General features: G+C 37.5%; 7 protein-coding genes across 11 annotated transcripts; 4 read left to right on the top strand and 3 right to left on the bottom strand.

The window, feature by feature from the left end:
• The first annotated feature begins 17 nt into the window (after positions 1-17).
• Positions 18-3334, top strand: LOC17889772 (plant UBX domain-containing protein 11). Of its 3 annotated transcripts, none has more exons than XM_023784863.1 (10): positions 18-179; positions 296-383; positions 571-623; positions 737-818; positions 1211-1276; positions 1374-1441; positions 1550-1756; positions 1844-2363; positions 2535-2792; positions 2870-3334. In XM_023784863.1, the coding sequence occupies exons 2-10, from the start codon at positions 296-298 to the stop codon at positions 3106-3108; spliced, it is 1581 nt and encodes a 526-aa protein (XP_023640631.1). In that variant the 5' UTR covers positions 18-179; the 3' UTR covers positions 3109-3334. The 3 variants fall into 3 exon arrangements, with proteins under 3 accessions (XP_023640631.1, XP_023640630.1, XP_006294015.1); XM_023784862.1 differs by having other exon boundaries at positions 19-179; positions 1550-1762; XM_006293953.2 differs by having other exon boundaries at positions 20-179; positions 1550-1762; positions 2535-2777.
• Positions 3335-3793: 459 nt separating this feature from the next.
• On the top strand, positions 3794-6484 carry LOC17888386 (PTI1-like tyrosine-protein kinase 3). 2 transcript variants are annotated; one of them, XM_023784865.1, is made up of 7 exons: positions 3794-4071; positions 4373-4568; positions 4901-5278; positions 5351-5624; positions 5715-5847; positions 5941-6027; positions 6118-6484. In XM_023784865.1, the coding sequence occupies exons 1-7, from the start codon at positions 4039-4041 to the stop codon at positions 6247-6249; spliced, it is 1233 nt and encodes a 410-aa protein (XP_023640633.1). In that variant the 5' UTR covers positions 3794-4038; the 3' UTR covers positions 6250-6484. The 2 variants fall into 2 exon arrangements, with proteins under 2 accessions (XP_023640633.1, XP_006294330.1); XM_006294268.2 differs by having other exon boundaries at positions 4385-4568.
• A 41-nt stretch (positions 6485-6525) lies between these two features.
• Positions 6526-8706, bottom strand: LOC17888041. Its single transcript, XM_006294179.2, has 6 exons — positions 7866-8706; positions 7606-7661; positions 7390-7499; positions 7141-7300; positions 6942-7034; positions 6526-6842 (listed from the first exon to the last, which is right to left on the bottom strand). Exons 1-6 carry the CDS (start codon positions 8611-8613, stop codon positions 6696-6698), a joined length of 1314 nt encoding a protein of 437 aa, XP_006294241.1. The 5' UTR covers positions 8614-8706; the 3' UTR covers positions 6526-6695.
• Positions 8707-8760: 54 nt separating this feature from the next.
• On the bottom strand, positions 8761-13740 carry LOC17888811 (CMP-sialic acid transporter 2). The gene is made up of 15 exons (XM_006294263.2): positions 13455-13740; positions 12932-13139; positions 12625-12741; positions 12244-12300; positions 11879-11956; positions 11154-11258; positions 10925-11047; positions 10683-10760; positions 10126-10195; positions 9926-10033; positions 9611-9744; positions 9413-9492; positions 9274-9322; positions 9113-9175; positions 8761-9006 (listed from the first exon to the last, which is right to left on the bottom strand). Exons 2-14 carry the CDS (start codon positions 13097-13099, stop codon positions 9125-9127), a joined length of 1218 nt encoding a protein of 405 aa, XP_006294325.1. The 5' UTR covers positions 13100-13139; positions 13455-13740; the 3' UTR covers positions 8761-9006; positions 9113-9124.
• Positions 13741-15746: 2006 nt separating this feature from the next.
• On the top strand, positions 15747-18176 carry LOC17889059. Of its 2 annotated transcripts, none has more exons than XM_023785048.1 (2): positions 15747-16914; positions 17086-18176. In XM_023785048.1, the coding sequence occupies exons 1-2, from the start codon at positions 16132-16134 to the stop codon at positions 18025-18027; spliced, it is 1725 nt and encodes a 574-aa protein (XP_023640816.1). In that variant the 5' UTR covers positions 15747-16131; the 3' UTR covers positions 18028-18176. The 2 variants fall into 2 exon arrangements, with proteins under 2 accessions (XP_023640816.1, XP_023640815.1); XM_023785047.1 differs by having other exon boundaries at positions 15747-15922; positions 16051-18176.
• A 4168-nt stretch (positions 18177-22344) lies between these two features.
• Positions 22345-23921, bottom strand: LOC17888807 (F-box/LRR-repeat protein At2g43260). The gene is made up of 2 exons (XM_006294221.2): positions 23432-23921; positions 22345-23342 (listed from the first exon to the last, which is right to left on the bottom strand). Exons 1-2 carry the CDS (start codon positions 23859-23861, stop codon positions 22501-22503), a joined length of 1272 nt encoding a protein of 423 aa, XP_006294283.1. The 5' UTR covers positions 23862-23921; the 3' UTR covers positions 22345-22500.
• An 864-nt stretch (positions 23922-24785) lies between these two features.
• LOC17890305 (protein FAR1-RELATED SEQUENCE 5) lies at positions 24786-26061 on the top strand. Its single transcript, XM_006294936.2, has 3 exons — positions 24786-24910; positions 25156-25562; positions 25663-26061. Coding segments are annotated over exons 1-3 (624 nt in total). The 5' UTR covers positions 24786-24909; the 3' UTR covers positions 25879-26061.
• Positions 26062-26138: the final 77 nt, after the last annotated feature.

Here is a 26138-nt window from a genome sequence, read left to right on the forward strand (position 1 = left end):
AATGTAACGACGTTATCGTGACGGTGGCGTTTAGTCGTCTACTGTGTGAAGACTTAAGGACTCAAAAGAGTCTTAACGGCGTCTGATCCTCTACTCGTAGCTTCTTCGTTCTGGTGAATTGTGAATCTGCGGCAATTGTGAATCTCTGTTACTTGCTCCTTTGATTTGGTCGGATCCAGGTTGGATATATTTTTGGAATTCCTTGTTTGATTTCAGTGAATTGTTAGGGTTCAAGGTTTCTGATTGATTTTAAGTAACCTGTTGAATTTGCTTATTTGGATTCTTTGATTGACAGATGGAAACTCTCACGTTCAAGGGTACTGTTCCAGAAGCCATATTTGAAGCCAAAGGGCAGAAGAAGCTTTTTGTTGTTTACATCTCTGGTAAAAATCGAATTTTTTTTGCTTTTATTTAGTGTTGAATTCGAATATGAGTTGCCTTTTTGGTCTCATCTGAATATGAGTTCGGATCATCCAAGAATCTGACTTTAAATAGAATGTTTCAACATTGAAGCTCAATCTCGAAATTTTGATCTCTAACAGTAATATGGGTTTGTTCTTAAAATCTTAGGAGAGGATGAAGAGTCAGATAAGTTGAACAGATTGACTTGGACTGGTGCATCGGTATGTTTCTCTTATTTGTAGTTTACGTATTCTCTTTTGCATTCTCAGTTATGTTGAAATTGCAAACAAGGCTATTGTTCATTCATAACCTTGTCCTGTGTTTCCTAGTAAAGGTGGCAGAGTCGCTGTCCAAGTATTGTATTTTATTGCATATCCAAGCTGGAAGTGTTGACGCCACAAACTTCTCCGCAATATGTATCCTTTCTTTTTTTTAGGGAAGTTACAAAAAGCTGATTTTTAGTTGTATAGCTGCTTCTCCAGATTGTATAGTAATGCTGCGTTTGAACAGGCGTTCTGTAGACCTGCCTTGTAGGTTTTGCTATACGAACAAGTCCCTCTGTCTGTGTAGAGTACAAAATAGTTTAGGGAGAATGAACCATAATTCATTTGGAATCTTTTGGTGAAATCACCTCGCATCATTTTTCTGTGTTGTGTATAGATTTATCTATATAGCTGATATATCTATCTAGGACTATACATCTGTGTGTGTGTGTGTGTGTGTGTGTGTGTGTGTTGCAGTTTATCTTATGTTGATTTTATTGGGGCAGCAGTTTGAAGAGAATTGGGATCCTTACATCAGTTTCTAGACCCATATTCATCTGTTCCTTGTATAGCTGCCATTGGATTCAGTGGTACACAAGTTTGGAAAAATGGTAAGACCGTTTGTTATTTTAGATGTATCTACTAATTTACATCATTATAGTCAAGCAAACATGGTAATGATGCGGTTCCATCCCTTCTAATTTTCAGAAGGATTTATTGCTGCTGAAGACCTTACATCCAGTTTAGAGAAGGCATGGTTAGGACTTCATATTCAGGTATGCGATAGCTTCTTTCCTCACTTGACCGATTGTTTGTTCTTCTATGCATTTTCATATGATTGGTGTTTTTTGCTTACATTAGCCTTCGATATGTCTCACCTTCAGGAAACAACTGCAAGTATCCTTTCAGCAGCACTTGCATCTCAGAACTCAGAGCAATCTGCCTCCAGTACGTCTAATGCTGTCTTGCCTTCTGAAGGTGGTCCTTTAGATGCAGCGGTTGCATGTCCATCAACGGCCTCTAGTGTTCAACCCTCAGAGACAAAGTCAACAGTGACATCTGCGTCAACAAAACAAAACAATGATGGCACAGTTAAGGTTATCCCTGGAGCTGAAACCATTTCTACATTACTTTAGTTTGATGTTGTACTTACATGGTGCAGCCTTGTTTTAAATCAGGGAAAAGAATCTGCAGAACCCAGTAAATTGTGTGATACTACCAATGGATTGCCAGCATCTTCTCTTGCTGGAACTAAGGCCCATGTCGAACATAGAGTGACAGAGGCCCCTTCGCATGTGCAGGAAGAAAAGGAGCCAATTCGTCCTGCATCCCCTAGACCAAATGATAATACATCCAGCGTTCGATCTTCTACGGATAGAAAAAGGAAACAAGAAACCGTGAAGAACAAAGCTGAAAGTAGTTCAGGTGGTAGTGAAAGAGACATAGATTTAGTAAAATCTGTATGTACAAAAGAAACAGTAAAGCCAAAGGATGAAGGAGAGGATGGAAAAAGTTTGAGAAAATCAACTGATGTTCATTTAAACATTCGATTGCCTGATGGTGCCAACCTTCAAGAAAAGTTCTCTGTGACAAGTATATTGAGAATAGTCAAGGACTATGTGGACAGTAACCAAACAACCGGACTGGGTGCTTACGATCTTGCAGTTCCTTACCCCCGTAGGGTTTATACTGACCAAGGTATGTTAAGTATCTAGTGCATCCAATAGATTTAGAATTGTTGTGAAGAATATATACCTTAAAACCAGCTTCTTGATGGAAGATGATGCTATTTGGTTTTTTTTTTTCTGTTTCTGGTCAGGTTGTGTTAGTCTAGATATGTAACTCATTTACTCATATTAATCTCTGCAGATCTGGATAAGTCCCTATCTGAGGTGGGTTTGTTCGATAGACAAGCCCTTGTAGTGGTACCGCGTAAAAGAGCAACTGTTTATCAAAGAGGATCATCGTTCTCTGAGTCTAACAACAACACAGACCCTAACAGTGGAGGTTACTTTGCTTATGTTAGAAGAGTACTGTCTTATGCAAACCCATTTTCATATTTTGGCGGCGGTACTGACAGCGCATCAAGCTCTGGTCCAGAACGTCAAACAGGTATCTGGGAGTATGGTGAGTTCATAAAATTCCTTTATAATGCAGGAAGCTGTGTAATTGCTAACGTGATACTCTGATTTCTTTGTCTCTAGGACCAAATACGGAGCTGAGAAACAATATGGGGGAAGTGGGCTCCTCTTTTCAAGATTCATCAGAAGGTAGGAGCAACGTTAGGAACAGGAGACCAACCACTTCTAGGATTGGAAGTAACATCCATACGCTGAATCACGATGAAGATGATGCGTCGTTTGGTGATGGAAACGCCTTCTGGAACGGAAACTCCACACAATACGGTGGTGGAAGCGGCGGAGACAATAATGATAGGCGATGAAATGAGAGTTACTTGAAATCCGTGCTGGATCTATAGATACAGTCTACAGAAACAACTCATTACTTTTCAATTAAAAGAAAACACCAAGTAAGCTTTTTAAGGAAAAATAACATAAAACATTACGTTAATCTATAACTTTGTGTTCGACAATCGCTTGTAAAATTTGCAACTTTGTGTTCAACATTAGCCTTACACCTACCTAATGATATGACTATATTTGGTGTCAGCTAGTCAAAGCCGCTTCAGTTGAAATTTCTGGATTTCAGTTATGACCGTAATTTTGTTGTGTAGAGGAAGTTATATTTCTACGTTTGCATGTAAACTGTAAACCGTAAAGGTTAAGCATCATGGCTGATATTACTTATTAGGAACCTCATTATTACATATTTTTATTTAAAAAAAAAAACAGTTTAAAATGTAACCCGCGAACGACGTTACATATCTTTAGCCGACGCGTTGCTCTTCTGTCTTCTCACGAAAATAATCATTTCCCCACGTCTGTCTCTGTCCAAAACAGAACAATAAACAAAACCTAGGAATACATATGTATATACATACGTACGTAGAGAGACTTTGAAGGTAATTCTTCTGTTTTCTCGTCTTATATAAATAGCCAAATATGGGATATATGTTTGTTCTATTCTTGATCACACGCCTCTCTGTCGCTTCCTGTTGACGTTTTCTTTCTTTTCTTAGCTGTTTCTTTTCCTTTCTTTTTATCTTTTTTTTTTGTGTTGTTCTGTCTTTTTTCCCCTGTTTTTCACCTAAGTTATTTGGGATTCCAATTTTTCTCTATTTTTTTTTTTCATTCCTAAGTTTCTCTCCACCTCCTTTCGTCTCTGCCTCTTATTTGTCTACCAAATCTTTTCTTGCGCCTCTCTGGTTTTATTGCTCGTTGATCGTTTGTTTCTAATTGCATCTTGATTTCTGATGGATCGTGATTTTCATCGTCGTGGTCAAGTGGTAAGCATTATACACCCAAACACACAGCTTTGATTATTACAAAATTGCCACCTGGTTTAACCAATAAATATACCTTGATATGAAGGTTATGTATAGGTTTACGTCAATCAAGATCAATGAGCATCTACGAACGTAGTTAATTATTAAAAAAAAAAAAAAGTAATTTGCTTTGATTTTCCTGCAACATTTTGGACTTGTTGTCATTAATTTCGAAGGCATGGTCCTTTATGTTGTTATTATGAAGGCAGAGTCCTCTGTTTTCCTGCAACATTTTATGTCGGCAGCTCATTGATGTAATTAGATGAACATGCAGGCGAATGATCGTGCACAAAGCAACTTTGTTCGATTGGATAAACCGAGAGCTGTAGACGATCTTGATATAGGCAAGAGAGGGAAGATGCGTAGGTGGTTGTGCTGTTCTTGCCGTGTACAAGAATCTTACCCTTCAGCAGATCATAACCGTTTAAGAACCCCTCCTACTCGCCACCACGACTACGGTATTGCGCTTTCTTCAACTAACTTGTGATTGAAGAAACCCATCAAATTAGATTCTTGGCCCTCTTTTAGTAATATTCTATTTGGAGCTTTTGGTCCATATGTTACGTATCTTTTGCTTGTCTAGAGGTTAAGTAGCTTTTGTCGATGTTATTCTTTCCTCTGTTTGTTGCAAAGCTTGTGTTAAACAATGTTATTGATCTTTATGTCTCTAAAATATTTCTTACTCTTGAAATAAACGAGTGTCATAGTGACTGCTTATGTTCTTAACTCCATATTTTTATAAAATCTGTAGTATACAAACTTGGTTTCAATTTTTTTTTCGCTTGTGTAGGACGTAACAACAAGAAAACACCAGCTCCTGTAAAGCCTCCTGTCTTGAAGGAGCCTCCTCCCATCGATGTGCCAGCGATGCCATTGGCTGAGCTCAAAGAAAAGACTGAGAATTTCGGATCAAAGGCATTGATTGGTGAAGGATCCTATGGAAGAGTGTACTACGCAAGTTTGGATGATGGGAAGGCCATGGCGGTGAAAAAGCTTGATAATGCATCCGAACCCGAAACAAACGTCGAGTTCTTGACTCAGGTCTCCAAGGTATCGAGGCTGAAGAATGACAATTTTGTTGAGCTTCTTGGTTATTGTGTCGAAGGAAACCTCCGGGTTCTCGCGTATGAGTTTGCCACAATGGGATCTTTGCACGACATATTACATGGTATGAAAGCTTTCTTCTCGAACATCAATAACATTCAATATAACTTGGGATAAAGATTGATCTGTCAAACAGGGAGAAAGGGAGTCCAAGGAGCTCAACCTGGTCCAACACTTGAGTGGATGCAACGAGTCCGAGTTGCAGTTGATGCAGCTAAAGGATTAGAATACTTACACGAGAAAGTTCAACCTCCGGTTATACACAGAGATATTCGATCTAGCAATGTGCTTCTTTTCGAAGATTTCAAAGCCAAGATTGCTGATTTTAATCTTTCTAATCAAGCTCCTGATATGGCTGCTCGCCTTCATTCCACTAGAGTTTTGGGAACATTTGGTTATCACGCACCAGAGTAAATATGCTTCAACGTCGACGACTGCAAATTTCTTGATGATCCTTAGCAGCTGAAAGAATGTAACTTTGTACATTTTTGTGTTTGCAGATATGCGATGACAGGACAATTGACACAAAAGAGTGATGTTTACAGTTTCGGAGTTGTGCTTTTGGAGCTTCTTACCGGGAGAAAACCGGTTGATCATACAATGCCTCGTGGTCAACAAAGTCTTGTTACTTGGGTAGTTAACTTACTGATCTGAACCTTGGCTTTCTGAGATTACTGACTCACATCTTGGTTTATTTATAACATTCTCTGCAAATCAAATTTTCAGGCAACTCCAAGGCTGAGTGAAGACAAAGTGAAGCAATGTGTTGATCCAAAACTCAAAGGAGAGTATCCTCCTAAAGCAGTTGCCAAGGTATAAAAAAGTAGAAGTTTCCTAATCATTTACATAAAATCCAGTGAACACTACTTGACGCTAAAATGGGTGTTTTGATGGTAAATGCAGCTTGCGGCGGTTGCAGCGTTGTGTGTGCAGTACGAAGCAGAGTTTAGGCCAAACATGAGCATTGTAGTAAAAGCTCTTCAACCACTCTTGAGGTCTTCAGCAACAGCTGCTGCTCCTCCAACACAAGCTTAATTCTTCTTTGTGGCTCTTGCATATTGATTAACTCATGGTTTCAAGGTTTTTTTTTCTTTACTTTATTCTTTCTGTTTACAAATGGAATGTAAATGGGTTATTGAGGAGAGTTGGTGAGTAGGAATTGGAATTCGAGTCCATGGTTGTGTTAACTGTTATTTGTTGGGTTGATTCTCTATGAAATCTTCTAAATTTTGTCTGTTCTTTTTTATATATGAGTTGATATTTTATCTTCTTTAGGCAAATTCGTGGAAATAGCGCTTCAATATAAACAAATTACGTAATTTATGATTTTATTGTCTTAAAGAGTCACTCAATCACTAGAATAAGAACATTTTCTGAACTATTCAATTACTTGAAATTCATTCTGTTAAGTTGAGTATGACAGTGTTTGAAATGCTTATCTGTCACTAAAAGTTGAAAAATCTGCGTCAAATCAATTTTTGTTACCAGTGCACCAAACCCAGAGCCTCAGCTGCACTTCTTTGACTGTCTTTACTGCAGCACATTCCAACAAACGTTTTCAGTAGAGACTGTCGCTCTTCAAGCTTCATGAGTTTCTCCAAGCCTCTTGCAACCATTTCCATTTCAGCCTGATTATCGGTAACCAAGAAATGGAGTTTTGTGAAAAATATGGGAGAGATTGAATGGGGAAAAAATCTTGAACTTGCAAAGAAACAAAAGGCACATACAGAGTACTCGTTAGGAGGAAATATGCGATGAATGAGGCATATTTTTGATAGTTCCGCCACCGATTCAGATTGTTTTCCTTGTATCTCCAAAGCCTGCAGTAAAATGAATATTTGCTGAGAATAATGCATTCGTTCATCTAGGATTCATGTAAAAAAAAAAAGCAATACTGCTGACACTAGAAGAAGGATAGAAAGTGACCCAAGCTTGTAGAAACCATGAACGTGTGCGTGCAGCAACCGCTGCAGAAACCATTCTAGCAGCATCTATCTTTGCAAGTCCAATGTTTTCAGCGATCCCAGCAATGAACTCTCGAGCATCTTCACTACAAATCTCAACAGAAGAAGACTCCCAAGGAGCTCTACAGAGAGTTACCAAACAAGTTCAGAACCATAGCAAAGGACAAACGAGTAGAATCTACCTAATAAGTAAAGGTCAATAAAGAGACACCTGCTGCAAGCATTCAGGACAAAATCAATAGATGTGCGGTAAAAGGAATCTCGTGTATTTGTTGGCTCAAAAGATACTTGTACTCCAGAAATTCTACATACTCTACGAAGCTGTATATAATTTCATAACAACAAGAAAAGAGAGTAACCCGGTTAATCCAATTTCTTCAAGATAGTTACAGAGTCGAGGGAAAGAAGAAAGCAAACAAATACTAACTTGAATAATATCATCATCCGTGATGTCCTTTCCGCTGGTTCTGTTATCCACGATTGCTGGAAACTAAACAAGTAAGTTACATTTGTAGGATGAAACCATGAACACATAAGTAATACTAATACCATTTTGTAAAAATGAAATCTTTCAGCTGTTTAGGCTTTCTACCTGTAACAAAGCAAATGAAACGTCTTTAAGATATAGCTTGCAGAAAAAACATAGAGCAAACAAAATGAGGACTTTGCATGGAATTTAGAAGCGACCTCGAACGATTCTGTTGGCTTCTCTTTGATACTCTTCTTTGTCCACCACATCCAAGTTCTGGCTAGGCAATGAAGTAGGCCACCATTTCGGCAAATTATTCTGAGATTTAAGCTGGAGATTTCTGGGTATAGAGTTACTTTGAGAAGCTTGATCAGAAGCCATGAAGCTTTTCGAATCCCTTGAAGATGAACGAATGCTATCAACAGAGACAACCACTTCCTTCCCACCAAGACTCCTATCTCTCCTAACTACAAATTTGGGATTACTTTGGAAATTACCCTTTAAAGCTGATCCTAATTTCACAAGGACCCTAATTGCAAAGCCGAGTACGAGTCCAAGCACAACCACACCGCCGACGAACTGCATAGTTGATTTCTTGCAGGAAACAACAACTCTCCGGTTATCATCGAGCGCGATTAGTGTCTGCAAGTCGGAGAATGCGTCTTTGCCGGAATCGAGTAACAACTGGAAACGGGAATTAGCTAATTTTGAAATCCCGTGAACGTCTAGGGTTAAGCTGAGACTTTGGTCTTCGTCACCGGTGGGAGACGAAGTGGAGATTGTGAGAAGATTGCGGTCACTGTATTCGTAGGATGAGCCATTAGATTTCCGGTTCCGGCGAGGACGTGGGCGACGGCGTTTCGGAGTGGAGAAGGATAAAAGAGGAGACTTGTAGATTTGGGATTTGGTGGCGAAGAGTCGTGGGAAAGAAGAAGCAGAAGAAGAAGAGCACGAAGTCATGTTCATTGTGTGATGTTCGCTTCTGGACTGAGAATGGAGTTAGTTGAAGACTTCCGGTTTGGTTTAACCAACCGGTTCGGACTAAACTCTCTAGTGTACTCAGAGTCTTTTGTAACTTTTAAGCTATTTGTATATTCATAGAGCACGAAAGCATAAGGAAGATGCTTTAAAAATACATATAACGTTGAAGAGTTGTTATTGTTCTATCCGAAAAAGAATACAGGTTTAGGCTCTAAAGATGTTTCTTAACGAACTTAACTGACTCTTTGGGAGAATTGCAGCACGGTGAAAAGGACTCAACCTCTCAAAGTTTATTGCGCTGAATCCGTGTAGTATACTATCGAAATTTCCTGATCTCTAAAATAATCTTGGCCAAAAGAATTCTTCGAAACAGAAGTCCTGCAACAAGTTCAAATGCATATATGAGTATAGATATGGTAGGTTCCAGCATGTCCATCTTAGTTTTGATAGTATGATGAAGTTTGTAGGAGGTTTTGCTTCTTACACGGGGATGTTTTTATCTGGGAAGAAGCGGCTCTCGGTCGTCTGATTCAACACGGTGACTAGCCTGCATAAACAGAGAAGAAAGACAAAACGTGATTAGCTTGTCATAAAATTACAAGAACTAAATTTCGCTGAAGATGGGAATGTGTGTGTGTTCCTCACCTCTTCATTTGCTCCCGCTGCCATGTTGATGAATAGTGAGTCTTTACCCCTGATGGAAATATCAGAAGAAGAAAATAAGTTAAAATTGTGCAAATCCAAGCATATGAAAGTAACAATAATGATCAATGAAAACACGCACCCATGACCATCCTTTTCCTTAACTAATTCTAGGTTTCCGTTTTGTTGCTCATCTTTAGCTTTTGAAAGGGGTGAAAAGAACTGCATTAAATATGAGGCAGAACAACATTAGTGATGAAAAGGAGGCAGCCTCTTAGAGGCTCCTTTTTGTAGGTTAATACTTAATTGCTACACCTGGGAACAGTTCGTATTGGATTACCTGATGCATTGAAATGAAAACTATAGAAATCCCCAGAAGGAAATTCATGGTTAATACATGTCCAAAGAGTGCTGCAGATGCTATGCCGGTAAATATTGTGGCAACCGTTGATGAATATTTCTTCAAGATTGTATCTGAAAACATACAGAGATGAATACGACTAAATATCCATGAAAACAATCTTACTGAAGAGGTTTTTTATTTTCAAAACATGCAGTATATAGCAAATTTCAAAATTTTCATATATTGAACCTCCATATTCAGAACTAATCCATAAATTAATTGGATATAACTACTAACTATTGTTACTTTTACCTGCATATTTGAAGAAAAAGGAGGATAGAATCCCTTGTGCTGCGTTGTTCAGTATCAGAAACACAGTAGCCCTAGAATGTCCTTGTAGGATGTCAAAACTGCCAGGACCTGTCGACACCATAGCAAAATCGTGAGCATAGCATCTAACAGGACTTAAGAAGCTTTTATGTTCTTCTCGGCCGTATTAAAAACATCCATACCTTTATATATAACAGTTCCTAGTATTCCGAGGAAGTTGAATATCGCACCATAACCATAGAGAAATAAGTTCTGCACCAGGGAAATTAAAGTTTTACATTCAGAACACATGTACATTCAGAACTTAGGAGAGGATCAACATCTTATAATTTGACTAGGGTAAAGAACAGGACATATTCAACAACATCGCTAAAAGAGCTGCATAGACCAATGAACAGAGAAAGTTCAACAACATGAGGCAAAAGTTCTGTTCTAAAGAGTAACTGACCACAGCGTTAGTTAACACAATTAACTCGAGTACTCGACCATAGAATTGCAAAAGATAGTTCAACAACCCAGGCCAAGAGTTCTGTTTAGAAAATAGAATCTGCTAGTGGGATACACGAGTTGTGATGGTCATGCATTTTCCAGCGATTTGCCTCAAAGTTTACAATACTAAAGAATCAACACCATTAACCAGCAGTTACAAGCAACGGTTACCACGAGGCTTTCTATATTACTACAAGTCTTTCATTTCTCTGAAGCTATATGGAAAAAATGTGTATCGAGATTAGCTAACCTGAAGATAAATGCTTGTGTCGTATTGGCTCTTTAGAGCATACTCGTTGTAGACAGATGCCAAAGATGGGACAGTAACCTGCATGATGATGTGCTGAATAAGCATCTAGCACGAATTGCAACTTCTTTTTGATGCAGCAACAGGTAAGCAATTGCATTACTTACAAGTGACTATGTGCATAAAATCACTTCCATAACAAATTCCAAAGGAATGATATATAAGAGCCAAGAAATGTAACTTACAAAAATAAAGGTACAGATGTATGCACCCGTAGCAATTGGAACAGCCACAGTAGTAGCACCTTCAGGAAGAGAACGCAGCTGATTTACACTAATCCCTATCAGCAAGAGCGCAAGTGCTTCCCACTACAACAAAAAAAAAGTAACATAATAAATCCCATTACGAGCTTTGAGGTAAGGAAGGAAGGTCATATAGAATATGTCTGGTACTATAAAAGTCATTGAACCTGACCTGTATGATGGAAAAGCGTCGCTTCATTATCATCTTCAGTAGTACAGCAATTACCAGAACCTTTAAATTGCTGAGCATCTTCACAGTAGCAGGATTGAAATATAGCTGGCACAGCAGAAAAGTGAATCTTTGTGTGAAACTAAATAATTGAAAGAAAGATGGAGCCAAATAGTAGTCAAGAAGGAAAGATATATACAACAGCAGAGCAAAATGTAACTATCTTATAAGCAATTGTTCAGTGCAACTTTCACAGCAAGTTCAAACATCTATCACCAAAAAGGCAGCATGTCATATTGCAGAATGTTGAGCTGAACTTGGGAAGATAGCGATAAGGGAAAACAGAGGGCGGAAATAACCTCTACTTAGGATGATTGTATAATATTCTTAGGGACAAGTAGTGTCTACAAGGAGTGATGTAAAGTAACAAAATCAAGGATCAACAAATTTGATCAAATTAAGGTATATTCTCGAGGAGCAAGAAAACCAAAGATTCTTACAGAAACCTCATATGAAGTATGTTAACAACCATATCAGGCTTCCTCACATTCCAAAACCATTGCTAAGTTATTATAGAGTAAACCACCAAATAATACATTTTCGCCAGAAAGCAAAATACCTTTTTTAAATTAAAACTCAAAACAACTAAGAAATTTTTTTAATGAAATTGAATTTCTGCAGATTAATTATCAAATGATGCACAAAATGAAATGAAGAAGCACACGTACCTGCATTGTGAATTTAAGATAGTTATTAATGGCATACAGCCCTGCCGGAACAGCGAGAAGCACATTATTCCGAGCTGCCTGCGATAAAAAGGCTAGTGTTACTGCAACTTGCACTATAAATAGTATAAAAAGAATTATTCAAAGAGTTTAATAGCAGGAACTAATGCAGGAAAAATATAGTACTTAGATGGATCTAGTGGTGACATAACATCTACATTTTAAAAAATCATGCTTCGAAAACCAGATGTATAACATATATCACACTTCTTAGACATTAAGATTTCAAGAAACTAAATATTAATACTGTATGTGACCATGCCACAATCCTAGTACTTCCAAATCGCTTAAGTGCCACAAAGATATACCTGGACAAACGTGGAAAGAGATAGTAGAGGTTTCTCTCCAACTTTTTGGTGTCTGGCCTACAACATTACCACAAAAAAAATTAAAGTATTAAAAGGGAGGCCAATTTCCGAAGGAAAACCAAGAAACTCTCTATATGCACAAATATGAATGTGAGCCCCATCTCATTCCATTACTAGTTAATCAACCTCAACACGCCCACCCTAAAGATACATACAGAAATGGAATATGAATTTATCACTCTTCAACAACCTTAGCAATTGGTTCATATTCTAGTGCAGAAGAAACATCTACCAAGTAGTTGTAAATGCAAGAAAGAAACTTAAATGGCCCACAAACAAAACTGATATTTTGCAAGAACTAAAGTCAATTCAGAAACGTACCTGGAACAATAGCATGACAATGGCAAAAATAACTTTTGCAATTTCTGTCAAGAAGTTGACGCTAATAGGACTAAAGTTGAACTTCCCATCCACTTTACACATATACACTAAGACAGGCTGCAAGGACATAAAGGAAAAAATGTAAATTTTTTAAGAAAGTTTAACAACAAATGACGAATAGGAAGAAAGAAAGACAACAACCTACTACAATTGTACATGACTCAACAACAAGTAAATCACAGATGCATCGTAGTAGTAGTATTGAAATCGCTAATGTTTAAGACGGGTTGTTGGAAGACAATATTACCTGTAGACCAACTAGCATGCAGTCACCGACTACCAAAAAGACATTGAGGGCCCGTTGTTTAGAAGATACTCTAATCTTGTGGGTATCATAAGCTCTCGATATAGCTCTGCTACTGGGAGAAACCAACCTTGAACGACATACACTGCATTCGGCCATCCCGTTCTTCATCGGCCTTTCCCAAGCTAACAAATTCTAGACCGAGCTAAGCCTACAAGGAAAAGGAAACACCTTTTAAACAAAAAAGTATCATCAACGTAAGGAGGAACTCAATCAAAACCGCAGAATCAAAGTGTGATTTCTGAATACTGAAGTGAAAACCCACGATCAGATCTCAATAGCAGCAATAAAACCCCACAATTCACAAAGAAAATGAGTGCAAAATGAGATCTTAAAACCTTAATGAAAAACAAGAATGTAAGCAGAGAGCTGAATCGAGCATTGTAAAAATCACATTTTTATTTACAACACAGGAATCAAACTCGGGGAAAGTAATAAAATTTGGAGCCAGATCGATGAGACAAACCTCAATCAACCTATAAGATCAGCTCAACAACGCATTCCCCAAATCAAAACCTCTTCCCGCTAAAACCGTGTAGATCCAGACGAAATTTTATATACTCACTGCCTAACCTCCCTTCTCGTCTGTGTAAAGATCTAAATTGCAGAAATGTAACAGGATCGAGAACTCTCCTCGACCTGAATATACAGAGAGAGAGATATGAGGAAGAAGATGAATGCGTCGGTCGATGGAAGTGCGCTCTTATTCTCTCACGCACGACCCTTCCTTCCCCTTTGTATTGTGTTTTTTGCTTTGATTTCACAACACCGTTTTATTGCGTTTCTTTTGGAAATAAATAAACAAACCAAAACATCCCAAAACAAAAAAAAAAAACAATTAAATAAATAACAAAAGTATGATTTGTGTCTCAATCTAGTGCTCACACATGTTGATTGTGACAGACCAATAAGATTTTAGTATGAGTGGTAATGAAGCTTCCGCGAGGCTGACGTGTCACGCGGGTGATGGAAGGGATTGTATTTGTATCCAAGTTTTGGCTTTTTTTTTTGTCGAATGTTTCTTTCGCTTAGACTTGTGTTTTGTAGTTTCTCTACTACTACTTCTGATTTTGTTTTATTATTATGTGGTTCGTAACTTCGTTTAGTACTATTCTTATACAAAACCTACTTTAACGTCAACACGAACATTAATTGATGATATGCATTCGTTTTATGCACTGAGAGAGCTTCATAAATTGTGCTGTTAAAACTTCTGCATTACATTTTTTTTTTCCTTATAATACGAATATGTAATAATTAGTACTAAACTAGTATGAACACTTGGACCATGAACACTAATTCACATGACCCTTGAAATATGTGACATTTTCTACGGCATGATCTTATATTTCTCTCCTTAAAACAAGATACACACAATATGCATGCACTTACGTGTAGACTTGTATTTGAAATTTGCAATGCACACAAACATTATAAGAACAAATACATGAAGAACGTATACACTCTTCACACTTTATAGATGATCCGTATAAAGTTGTAAAGTATAGTTTTCTTTTCTTGTTATTGTAAGATTCACTGGTGCCTAAAATATATCAGTTTTCAATTCGGTCATTTTATTTTATGTTCATTCACACAATATCTTAGTCACAATAATATATAACCAAATTAAAACGTATTTAGAGTGAAATTCCATATCCGAATGAATTATCGCGAGGCATAACCAAATTTCGTATCTATGAAACCAAATAATACATACAGATTTTTTACTATATATATATATATATATTTTTTTTTTTTTTTTGATTTTTTACTATATATATTTCATTGTGTGTGTGTTTTTAATATAAAGACTAATTAGTAATTACCTTGTTGTTATCTATATAAACTCTGCTAGTTTTATTTATATGCAAAGAATTGAACAAAACAAAAGAAAATTCAGATATATATGAATTGTCAAAACCGACTAAATGAAGAAACTGAACATAACCAATCCGAACAAAACCGAATAACTAACCGGAATCACAATTTAGATTTACAGAGAAAAAAAAACAAAGGGCCCAAAAAAGAAATAAAGAAAAGTGTATGGGACAATGTCAGCGTGCGTGCGAGCGAATTCGTGATTCATCGACCTGAAAGAACTAGAGGCAAGTTAGCCAAGCAATCTCACGTAGAAATGCATCAACCATCTTGTTTGAGTTTCGGAGAGCATCGACGGGTCTCCCTGCTTTTAAATATGCCTCGAACAACATGCCCCGCTCGCTAAACCTAGTGATAATGTTTCTATAACATCTAACTTGCGCGTATTTCAGCTTTGATGCTTTAACCTTTTTGAAAGTCCGGATTGCCACGTCAAACCGACCCGTCTTGAAACACTCGTCCACCATGATGTTTAGCGTATCTTGATTAAAATGGAGCAGTTCCTCGCTATGCAAAACCTGGTCGAACAAGGACCAAGCTTCACCTCTTCTGCCATACCTGAGAAGAAGGTCCAGGAGTGTATTGATAGTAGTGGCTCTCGTGACTTTTACCAAGTTCAAATCATTGTAACACTTGATAGCTTCCTCCTCGTTACCTTGCTCGAACCAATACTCCATGAATGCACTGCTCACATTCGCAGTATCGTCATATCTCATATCGTCGACGTGATTTATCCACTTAAGCGCCGCCAATTCCTTATTGGCCATTTTTATATAGATTGTCAAAACCGACTAAATCAAGAAAACCAACCCGAACCAAACCGAATATTTAACCGGAATCACATTTTAGAATTACACAAGTAAACGGACGGTGGCTTGGTCTGTGTGCGAGCGATTTCGTGATTCATCGACCTAAAAGGAGACAACGCGAGAGAGGCAGAGTTTATTGGGTTCGAACCATCGGCCTTGCTACTATTCTCGAAATCGATTCTTTGCATCACCCAGGTACTTTCTCCGTCATCAGCCGCCACAAGGATCAGTGTTATGTGTCTCCACGGTTGGTTTTCTACATTTTCTCCCTCCATCTGTCTTTGTTGATTTCATGTGAGTGCTTGCTTCGATCATCAATTTCCCATACGAAATCGCCTGCATGATTCAGTAGACCAATTGCTTATCTATGCGCAGCTCGATTCAATTCGATAGGGGTCGGTTCAGATTTCGTTTTGCTGGGGTTGAAAGTCTCTGTCTTTGGAATCCAATTCGATAATGGCCGCTTTTTTTTTGGCTAATGGTCTGCAAAACATATGGCCCTTTTCAATTCTTGAAAGCAGTGACCTCAAGGAATCTAAGAAGATTGTTCACAGTCTTTCACTGCCAGAGAGTACAAAGAACTTTGTGTTTGCTATTAGAGTCCCTGAGCATGATTCCACTATCTACATACTTTCTTCTCAGAGTTTATCCGAGAGATCTGCTACTGATGCCGAGTTTCTTATACGCGAAATCCGTCCTGGTGCTGTAGTGGCTCAAGTGAACAAATCTGCTTTTGGGGAAGCTCAGGTTGAGGAGATTGTATTAGGAGATGGCTCAAGTGATTCAATCCCTACATCAGCTTTTAAAGTTCTTATACAGTGTTTTGTTGACAAGGTTAACAAAGAAAAGTATGAAAGCGTTGCAGGGATCTTGGTTTTGAAGGAGATTTTTGGGACAAGTTTTAATGGTCATTTATTGGCTGCCAAAAGGGTTGCTGGGGAGGTTGGTTCATCGTTTCTGGTTCTCGAATCTCCTTTTGTCACTATCGGTGCCGTGGAAGCCTCCCCTGGAGAAATTGAGACAGGAGGCAAGATGCAAGGTTTAGCTAATAGTCTCATACCACAACATTTTGGCTCTGCTATATTTTCAAGCTCGCGAAGGTTTTCGATAGCCAATGATGTACAAGCACGGATGCTAAAGTTGGTATCTTTTCAGATCAATCAGCTCAACAAAGAACTTAGCCCATCAAGATGTGTTGCAAGTGGAGTTTCCAATGAGTTACAGTCCAATAGTCATGAGGTTCCAGCATTTGCTCAATCCTTTTATCCCTTGCTTGTTGACCTTCATGATATATTCAGTGATCTCCCATCTATTGGGAAAGCTCTAGCCAATGCCAGAAAGATGTTATCTGATGTAAATAGAGGTGAATCTATGACTACAGAGGTTATTTCTGAAGTTTACCTTTTTCAGATTGCAGTTGAAGGTCTAAGAATTGCTTTGAACAATGCTGGGCGACTACCAATCAAGAACATGGGAAGTTCAAGCCGAGGCAAAGTTCAATTTTCACAGCTCTCTTCTGAAGACAAATCATACGCACTTATGGCAGATCTTCTTCGTAGCCAGGCTAAAAAGTTTAAGAACATAGTAGCAGTAGTAGATGCAAGTAGCCTTGCAGGTCTTAGGAAAAACTGGAAAACTTGTGTTCCTCAAGAAGTCAAAGATATGTCTGAGCATATGGTGCAAGATTTTGATAGTGACGAGAAGGCTAATGATTCAAAGTTAAAGCGACTAATATCTGATAAACCGGTGGTAGCAGTTGGTGCCGGTGCAACTGCTATCTGGGGTGCTTCATCACTAACCAAGGCCATTTCTGCTTCTCCTTTCTTCAAGATTGTGACTTTTAAAGTACCAGTTTCATTGAACCTAATCTTGACACATACCCATAAGGCAGTGACATTTGCATTTACTAAAGTGGCAGCTCCATCAAAAGTAATGGCACCTGGTTTTGCTAGTTCTGGAGCCAAATCAACATCTTTGGTAAAAGCATCTTTGTCCGCGGAGAAAATCAGAGCGGTAACACATAGCATTATAGCTTCTGTGGAAAAGACAAGTTTGTCTGCAATGAGAACTGCATTCTATGAGATTATGCGGAAAAGACAAGCAAAACCCATAGGCACCTTACCATTGGCGACATTTGGAGTCAGTCTTGTAACATGTGCAGGATTGTTCGCCTATGGGGATGGGATCGAATGTGCAGCTGTGTCTCTTCCCTCAGCTCCTTCGATTGCAGACTTGGGTCGAGGGATTCAAAACTTACATGAGGCGTCTATGGAAGTGAGAATGAGAGAAGGCAACAGGATACAGAACGCAATCGAGTCCCTTAGACAAAGACTGAAAGTCAAGTTACAATGAAATGTTTCTTTTAGCTTAGTGTACATATATATTCTCTCTACATGTTTCGTGTCCAGCTAATGGTATGATTTGAACATGATCTCTAGATGTTGACAGAAACTATAAGTTGGTTTCATTCAGGAGAGGTGGAATCAAAATATTATGAATCATTCTCGTCTTAATTAAGATAAGGGAGAATCATCGAATAAAGTCATTAATAAATGAGCAAACGTGAAGGAAGCTAGCATGCAGCCATGATCTGCAATAAAAACATCATGTTTTCTTAAAACTACTTAACATATTCGAAATTATCTTTCCACAAAATTTTAATCTCTCAAGAACAATAGTTAAAACTTACAATACAAGAAAATACACTACCATACATGAAACTTGCTTCCAAAGTTACTTACATTCAGTGGGTATCTGAAACTACGGAAATGGATCAGGATGATCATATGATCAATGATCTCAATGATTTGAAAATGGTATCCAACACTTCTTTCTTTGCGATGTAAGAATCTGAAGAAAAAAAAATCACATATTGTGGAGAAAGTTAAGCATTTATGCCATCAGAAATAAGTAAAGATAAAATTACAAATTAAAAACATGATTGAGAGGCAAAAATAGAACATAACGCAACAAGCTGAGATTTATATCCAAGATCGAACATTCAAACCATTTGATGACGAACAAGAAATTATATATAAATGCCAGTTGAAACTTGAAACTGTAATCAAAAAACAAACGAGAAAGAAAGAGATTATTATTGGATTTTTTTTTTCTCAAGTTTCTGATTAATTAACACAGATCGTTTTATCTAAACTATAATTTTTAATTTTTAAGAGATTAATGATTTCACATATTTGCGTCTCATTTACCGGTTGTTTTTGTTTACATGATTCATTATTGATCTAAGTTTATCAAATCGCTTTATATGAATTAATACTAATTCAATTATTTTTTATTGTATCTAATATTATTGTTATTCGTCTTTTCCCATAATCGTTGTTATGAATCATTATATTGAATCTTACGAATCTATGATCAGGGAACTATTTTTATTCTTTTTGTATATTTTTTCAAGGAACTATTTGCCTATTGTTTACTCTAAAAATAATTTTACCTAAACAGAAGTCTGCGTGATGACCAATTGGGTATTTGGTTTTGCATGGAGAACTGATTTTATAGGAATTTTAAAATCGTGAGGGTCTCCCTTCGTTTCCGATAAAAGTTTGCGTTATGGATATAGGCTTGATTTCATTTATAAAGGTTTAAATAAGAATTAAAAATACTAATTAGTAGTTATATAATTTTAATGGACGACTCTGAACGGTAAATAGTTATTAAGGATGTATACTAGTAGATTTTTTTTATTATTATTTTATTTTGGGTAGGAAGTAGATTTTTGTTGTTTGTAACTTAGTTAATTTATCAAGTCTTTTTAAAAAAATAAAAATAGATAAAACTTAGGAATACCATTTTTATTTGGTCTTTGTCTTTAAATATTTCCCTTTAAGTATTGAAAGACTTTTTATTTGTCATGTCAGACTCAGATGTGATCATTTCAGTTTTTTATATGCATTGGATTTATGGACTAGGGTAAACATAAACCACAAAACAAAAGTATTTCTTAGATAGTGAAACTAGTACTTCTTTAAATGACACTATCGTTTATAGAAAATGTCCTATTTTCCCCTATTATAGTAACTATGGTTACCCATTAAAATGAACTTATACGATTATGCAGAAGTATTATGTATACTTAAGCAAACCTTTATATCCATATCTAGATTAACTATATATATCACCATCAACCCCAAATCTTTGAGTCCATCAAACACTAGCAATATATATATATATATATATATATATATATATATACTAAAATAGTAATGTATGTTGAATTGTAAATCGAGTTCACTCACCTCCTCAACCTACGGAAGATGTTGAGTCTTGCAATGCCGAACCTGGTTACCCATGCGAGATCCACGGTCGTCACGGTACCGACAAGAAATGCTACAGCGATCTTCTCTTTGTTTCCCCAAATGACATGAGCCAAATCTGTTTCTCAAGATAAAAGAGATAAAACACAGATATGATAATGATAGGGAAACAAAATCAAAGTATTAGTCAAATCCTTACCTCTGCCTCTGTCGAGGACAAATAGAGCTGCAGCATGCACCATTTCTCCAACATTTGCAGGCTCAGCATCAGCCTCATTGATGACAGCCTCTACTTCCGCAACTTCATCCTCCACATCTTCCATCTGCAATCATTTTAACAAGTAAAATCGCTTTGCGGATTGATTCCAGATCATGTAATCAGGTTTATTGAAGAAATTTATTAGAAAACACATGCAATCGACTCCAAATTAAGCAGTGTGAGAGGCAGAGACCGAGACAGGTTCATCAGAAGCCATCATCAGGAATACAAACTAGAATGATAATCAGAGTATCAAATTCAGAAGAAACACGATTCTCGATTGTTAAAGAGACAATTACAGATCTCATTCAGAGAAACGTATATAGGTAGTTTCATAAGGATACTTAATACAAGTTTCTTCAGTCGATTTTCAGGGAAAGCAATTTTTATCATCAGAAAGACAGAGATCGATTCAGATGGAAACACAATAAGAAGCCATTGACAGATGAAACCACTTGCGGATGAGATTTCAGGAACACAACTCATTTTCGTTACCAAACAGATGATGAAGATCTAAAAAACTCGATTCAGCAAAACAAGGAGCTTGTTTGTCTTATACATTGAGATTGAGCGATTCAGCAACCAAGAGAAGCGATTAAGAGACATATATATATATATATACCTTGAGAGCTAGAGAAGAACAAATCAATCTCGGTGAGAAGACGAAACAAGATCTTATGCTTCTTCCTCGAGCTTCTTTTTTTGGCGCTATGATCTCTGGTTTCCGTTTTTTTCTTTTTTACGAAAAAAGAAAATTTGAATTCTGTCTGATCATCATCACTCGGTAACAACATTTGAAAGAGAGAAACAACAACTCGATGGTAGTTAATGGGCTTCTTCTAATGATGGATACAAAAAAATTGGACAATAATAATGGGCTTTTAGGGCCCATTCGTAAAAGAAGATTTAATGTAGTCGTCGTCGTCGGGCAAAGCAAACAACATCGACCTTGGGGTCGAATCCGATGTCGAGCTCTCAGTGATTGTTCAATCCTCTTTTTCCAGAAAAATAGAGCTTACAGAAACTCCAATAGAAGCCGATTCAGTGAATCGTTAGCCATTTCGGCGAGGCGGGTTCAGGAAGTGGATTCTTTTTTTTTTGTACCGAGCAAATCGGAAAACCAAAACGGAGGAAAAGAGAAGCATGACGACTGGATTCAGATAGGATTCAATCACTGTGATCGAGTCTTTTTCAGTCAGTGAGGCTTAAGTTTAAGGGGACTATTTTACTGGCCTTGGCCCCTACTATTTATATATAATCGAGTAAAAACATAAGTGAAAGCTTTAACAAAAAAAAAAAACATAAGTGAAAAACCGGGTTTGTATTTATGTCTTTTTCACCAGACTGGCTTCTATTTCTCCAGCTAATTAGCCAACGAAAATAGTTTTTGAGTTTCCTGCATCTTCATACTCCTCCTGCATCATTCATCATTATGCAAAATACAGACAAAACATTTTAGTTTGTGTGAGCAGGTATTTACTCCATCAGCTTTAGATGGTTTGCTACTTTGCTACAATCCTCAAGGCAGTTGTTATTACTTGAAACTCATTAAAAACTAGCTTTGACTTTTCTTTCACAGTCCAGTCGGGTCAACGATGCAGCAAATTTTTCTGTCTCAACCGGATTGATATATCAGATACAAACAAGCTTTTCTTTGCGACATTTATACACACCATTATCATCCCTCTCTGTTCTTGTCACATTTCATTTGCCACTGGCAAGCCAACCCTGTCTGTACATGCTACCCATAACTCCAGTTTTTTTGCAGCTGCTTCAGATTTCAACCACTTGGTTGATTTAGAAACCTGTCTCACCAAATCACTCAGCCACTCCAATGTCTCATTGATCGAAGATGCTTTTTTCAGTTTTCCTCCCCAAACTAACTTGTCACATGCTTCCCCATATCAGGGAGCATGGGTAGAAGTTGGTAAAAATATAGATGTAGCCTTTGTGAATGCTTATTTGGTCTGCAACATCTATGCAAAAGATGTCTTTCGGAACAAAGTGAATATCTCTTTATGCTAAGCCATTACTTTCATAGTATGTATATCGCATAAACTTCTGCTCCTAGTCAATATCCAAATTCCGTAAACAAGTAGAACGTTTGAGGCATTGAATCTACTTGCACAGAAGAGGAGTGTGAAAGGGCAGGCAACCATAAAACTCTGCCTATATCAATTTAAATGTCAAAGGGAAGAGGAAGAGAAATAACTAATGAGTTAGCAAAATAAATATCACAAGATCTTGAAGTAAATGGAACCAAAGAATAGTTTGACACTAGATAAGTAACTCCTAGAGAGGCAGGCAAATATAACCAACTACTACTATAGAGGTAAACAAAATATCTAGAATCCTAATATTTCGGTTCAAAACTTTGGATATCCAAGAACCTGGCGTCGAAAACAAGCGGCATCTAGATATCCTCACTTCGAAATCCAAATTTCCCCGAGAAGGATGCGGATGGCTTGGTTTTAACGGAAGTCGGACCAAATTTTCCACATAAGGAGACATAACACAAGTGTATAAGGAGAGACAACGAATAACATCTGTCCTTGGATAATATTTGAAGAGCCTATTCTTATTGTCATAGAAGACAAGATTCCCTTGCTTGGAAACTGCCACGGGAGTGAACCACCTTTTCTGCCTTCGCCGGGAAACAACTCTATGATCCAGACTTATGGAGTAAGTCTTGCTCCATCTCTCTGTACATGTATCCATGCCCCATATCTCTAGTATCCATTCAGGCGTAACTCTGGTTATAGCAAGGACTAGACGGTCCTCAAGGTTCACTATCTGAGTGTCCAGCGTGATTGAGGTAGCCGGAATGGGGACTTCATGGAACTCTTCTTTGTGAAGATCCAAGGCTAGTACTTTGCAAACCCCCTGATTGTGTAACCAGTAGATAGAACCGTTCACACAAACCGATCTGCTTCCCGCGTTGACCGCATAAGGAGGTGGAGTCAGCTTCCGCCATTCACCAGTATCAACATCAAGAACACCACATTCCACCAGAGGATCCTCTTGGCCAACTCTCCGGAAAGAGAAAGACATCCTCACCACTTTATATCTCCCATTAACTTTGTCTCTACCAAATCCCAGTGCCCAATTACCCGGAGAGAAAGTCTTCCAAAATCCTGAAACAAAATTTTTCAATTCAGTTTCGAGAATGGCAAAAGCTAATACTAAATACAAAAAGTTTAAAGTCTAATAGATAATGAATAACCTATTCCAAAGCTGCGCCTATGGTTCAAGCCGGAAGGGAAACCGCGGAGTTGTCTGGTAGAAGGGTTCAAAACGATGAACCAATCTTGCTCGGGGAAGCAGAGCAAACCTTGGCAAGTCATGGAAGGCCGTGAGGCGTCGCAGTGCAGATAGACGATCTCTTCGTCCCCTTCAAAGCGTGACTCGGGGAGGAGCCTCTTCGGTCCGCCGCAGTCGCAGTTGTAGGCAGCCAGGATTTTGCGGCGGCTTTTTTGAAGAGCCATACGCCTCTCCGCGAACCTCCTTGATTCCAGGATTGATCTCCACTGTTTTGAGACGGTTCTGCATTTGAGGATCGATTTCGTGGGCAATCGAATGAAGAATTCTTCAAGTAAATCGGGAAGTATGTCGATCGAAATCGAATTAGGGTTTTCTACTTCTTCTTCAACCATCTTTTGTGAGAATTTCCCCAATTCTACAAAAAAAAAAAAAAAAGGAAACTCAAAGATCGACTTGCCGTTTAATGCCTGAGCGAGAGGGCAGAGCATGATGACGCTTAATATATATACTAACATAAGCTACAAAAATATGCTTCACTTTTAATTAAATGATCTTCTCGTTGGTTTGACATCCGGTTCATAGATAAATTCAGTTTGGTTTAATTATTCAGTTTATGACGGTTTGAGTTCCCACGCATCCGCTAAACTAACATAATAAAACAATACTCAAAAGTGTAAAAAGTTACATTTAACATATTTATTAGCTTTATGTATTTCATTATTACACCTTAGTTATAAATTAATAATAAATTTACAACCACTAACACCGTGGTTATATAAAATTTTAGATGATTCAAATCAGTTTCCTTCTTCGAGAGTTTGGAGTACGCAGTTAGAGCAGCGACAACTAATAGCTCATTTTTGTTTTCTCCGATCTCTCTAACCAAGTCTGTTGTTGTTAAATAAAATAATAATAAAATTATGCTAACTAACATAATTAAAAAATTACTCAAAAACAGAGTAAACAGTAACATTTTTGACTAGCTTTATGTATTTCATTATTACATATATAATTAATAAACTACAAACAAAACAAAAAGTTTACAAGTGATTAATAACTAAGGGTAACATATGCTTTATGGAATTTTTGAGGAATTTTTTAGGAGTTTCGAAGGAAAAAATGTTATAAACTTAAGGTGTTTTGGTTATTATTAAATTAGCAAATTTAAAGAGAACGAGCGAGAAATAAGCTTAGCGTCGTTTTAATTAGCAAACTTTAATATCACTATGCAAGTTAAAAATATTGTTATTATTATATAAAAAATTGTTTTATTTTTCTGTTCAACTACAAAAACAATCTTTTTTTTCTGAGAACTTTTCTATTTTTAACGGAAACCACCACAAATATTTCATCATTACTATTTAACCCAGTCAATTTCTAATTTAGGTCACCACCTCTCTCGCTCTTGTGAAGATCCTACTCTGATCGTCAGTCAAATCCAGTAAGCTAAATTTCTCTACTCTTCAATTACATTTCGCTAGGTTTCAATCGATTTTTTCGTCTTTGGGTCTTAATTTTCTTCACTATTTCAGCTATCTATTGCGATTTGTCGGATTCTTTCAATTTGCTTTTCGTCTTTATGTTTCAGTTTTCTCAATTCCGACACATTCTTGTTCAGATAATTATTATAGACGAACTATCTTCTAGTACAGAAAAAGCTGTAATTTTCCCTTATTTTTGTGGCAGTGGAAGATGAGGAGGATCCAGCAACGAAGAACATCAACAACACAGATGATGATTTTGCCATAGAGCCTCGTGAAGGTATTGAATTTGAATCCGAGGATGCTGCTAAGATGTTCTATGATGACTACTCTAGACGTCTAGGTTTTGTGATGCGTGTAATGTCTTGCCGGAGATCCGAGAAAGACGGAAGGATCCTTGCCCGGAGATTTGGTTGTAACAAAGAAGGTCATTGTGTTAGTATCCGTGGCAAGTTTGGATCTGTCAGGAAACCAAGACCGAGCACAAGAGAAGGTTGCAAGGCCATGATTCATGTTAAGTATGACCGTTCTGGCAAATGGGTTATTACCAAATTCGTCAAAGATCATAACCATCCACTCGTTGTTTCACCTCGCGAGGCTCGCCAAACTCTGGTCAGTATAACACTTCACTTATGTCCTTGTGCAATGTAACACTAAATAATTGAGCAAGAAATGTATGAAACCATTTTGGTAAATTATGCTGTTGTTGTAGGACGAAAAGGATAAGAGAATTCAAGAACTGACGATAGAGCTGCGAAACAAGAAGCGACTATGTGCAGCATACAGGGAACAGCTTGATGCGTTTGCAAGGATTATTGAAGAGCATAGTGATCAGATAGCGAAGAAAGTTGAGAACGTAGTGAACAATTTGAAAGAGTTCGAACCTATTGAGCATGAGCTATGGCGAAATAAACAAGATGCTATATAGGCCAACTCTATACGTGTGTGGCTGTATATTCTTTGAATCGGTAAAGCTTTCTCTACTGCCTTTCCCGATCTTCAATGGTTAAGTGTAATGTAGATGTGGTTGAATCTTACTTGTTTATGTAATATAATATGAGAAACTGTGTAACCATAGATTAGAAGAGAACATGAAGGTTTTACATACAAATCAGGTTTCAGGACATGAATTAAGCTCTTGCTTTATAGATTGATGCAAATGTGGTAGGTTCTGCAATATACTATATT

This window comes from Capsella rubella, unplaced genomic scaffold (assembly GCF_000375325.1).
Source record: "Capsella rubella cultivar Monte Gargano unplaced genomic scaffold, Caprub1_0 scaffold_4, whole genome shotgun sequence".
Classification (NCBI taxonomy): domain Eukaryota; kingdom Viridiplantae; phylum Streptophyta; class Magnoliopsida; order Brassicales; family Brassicaceae; genus Capsella; species Capsella rubella.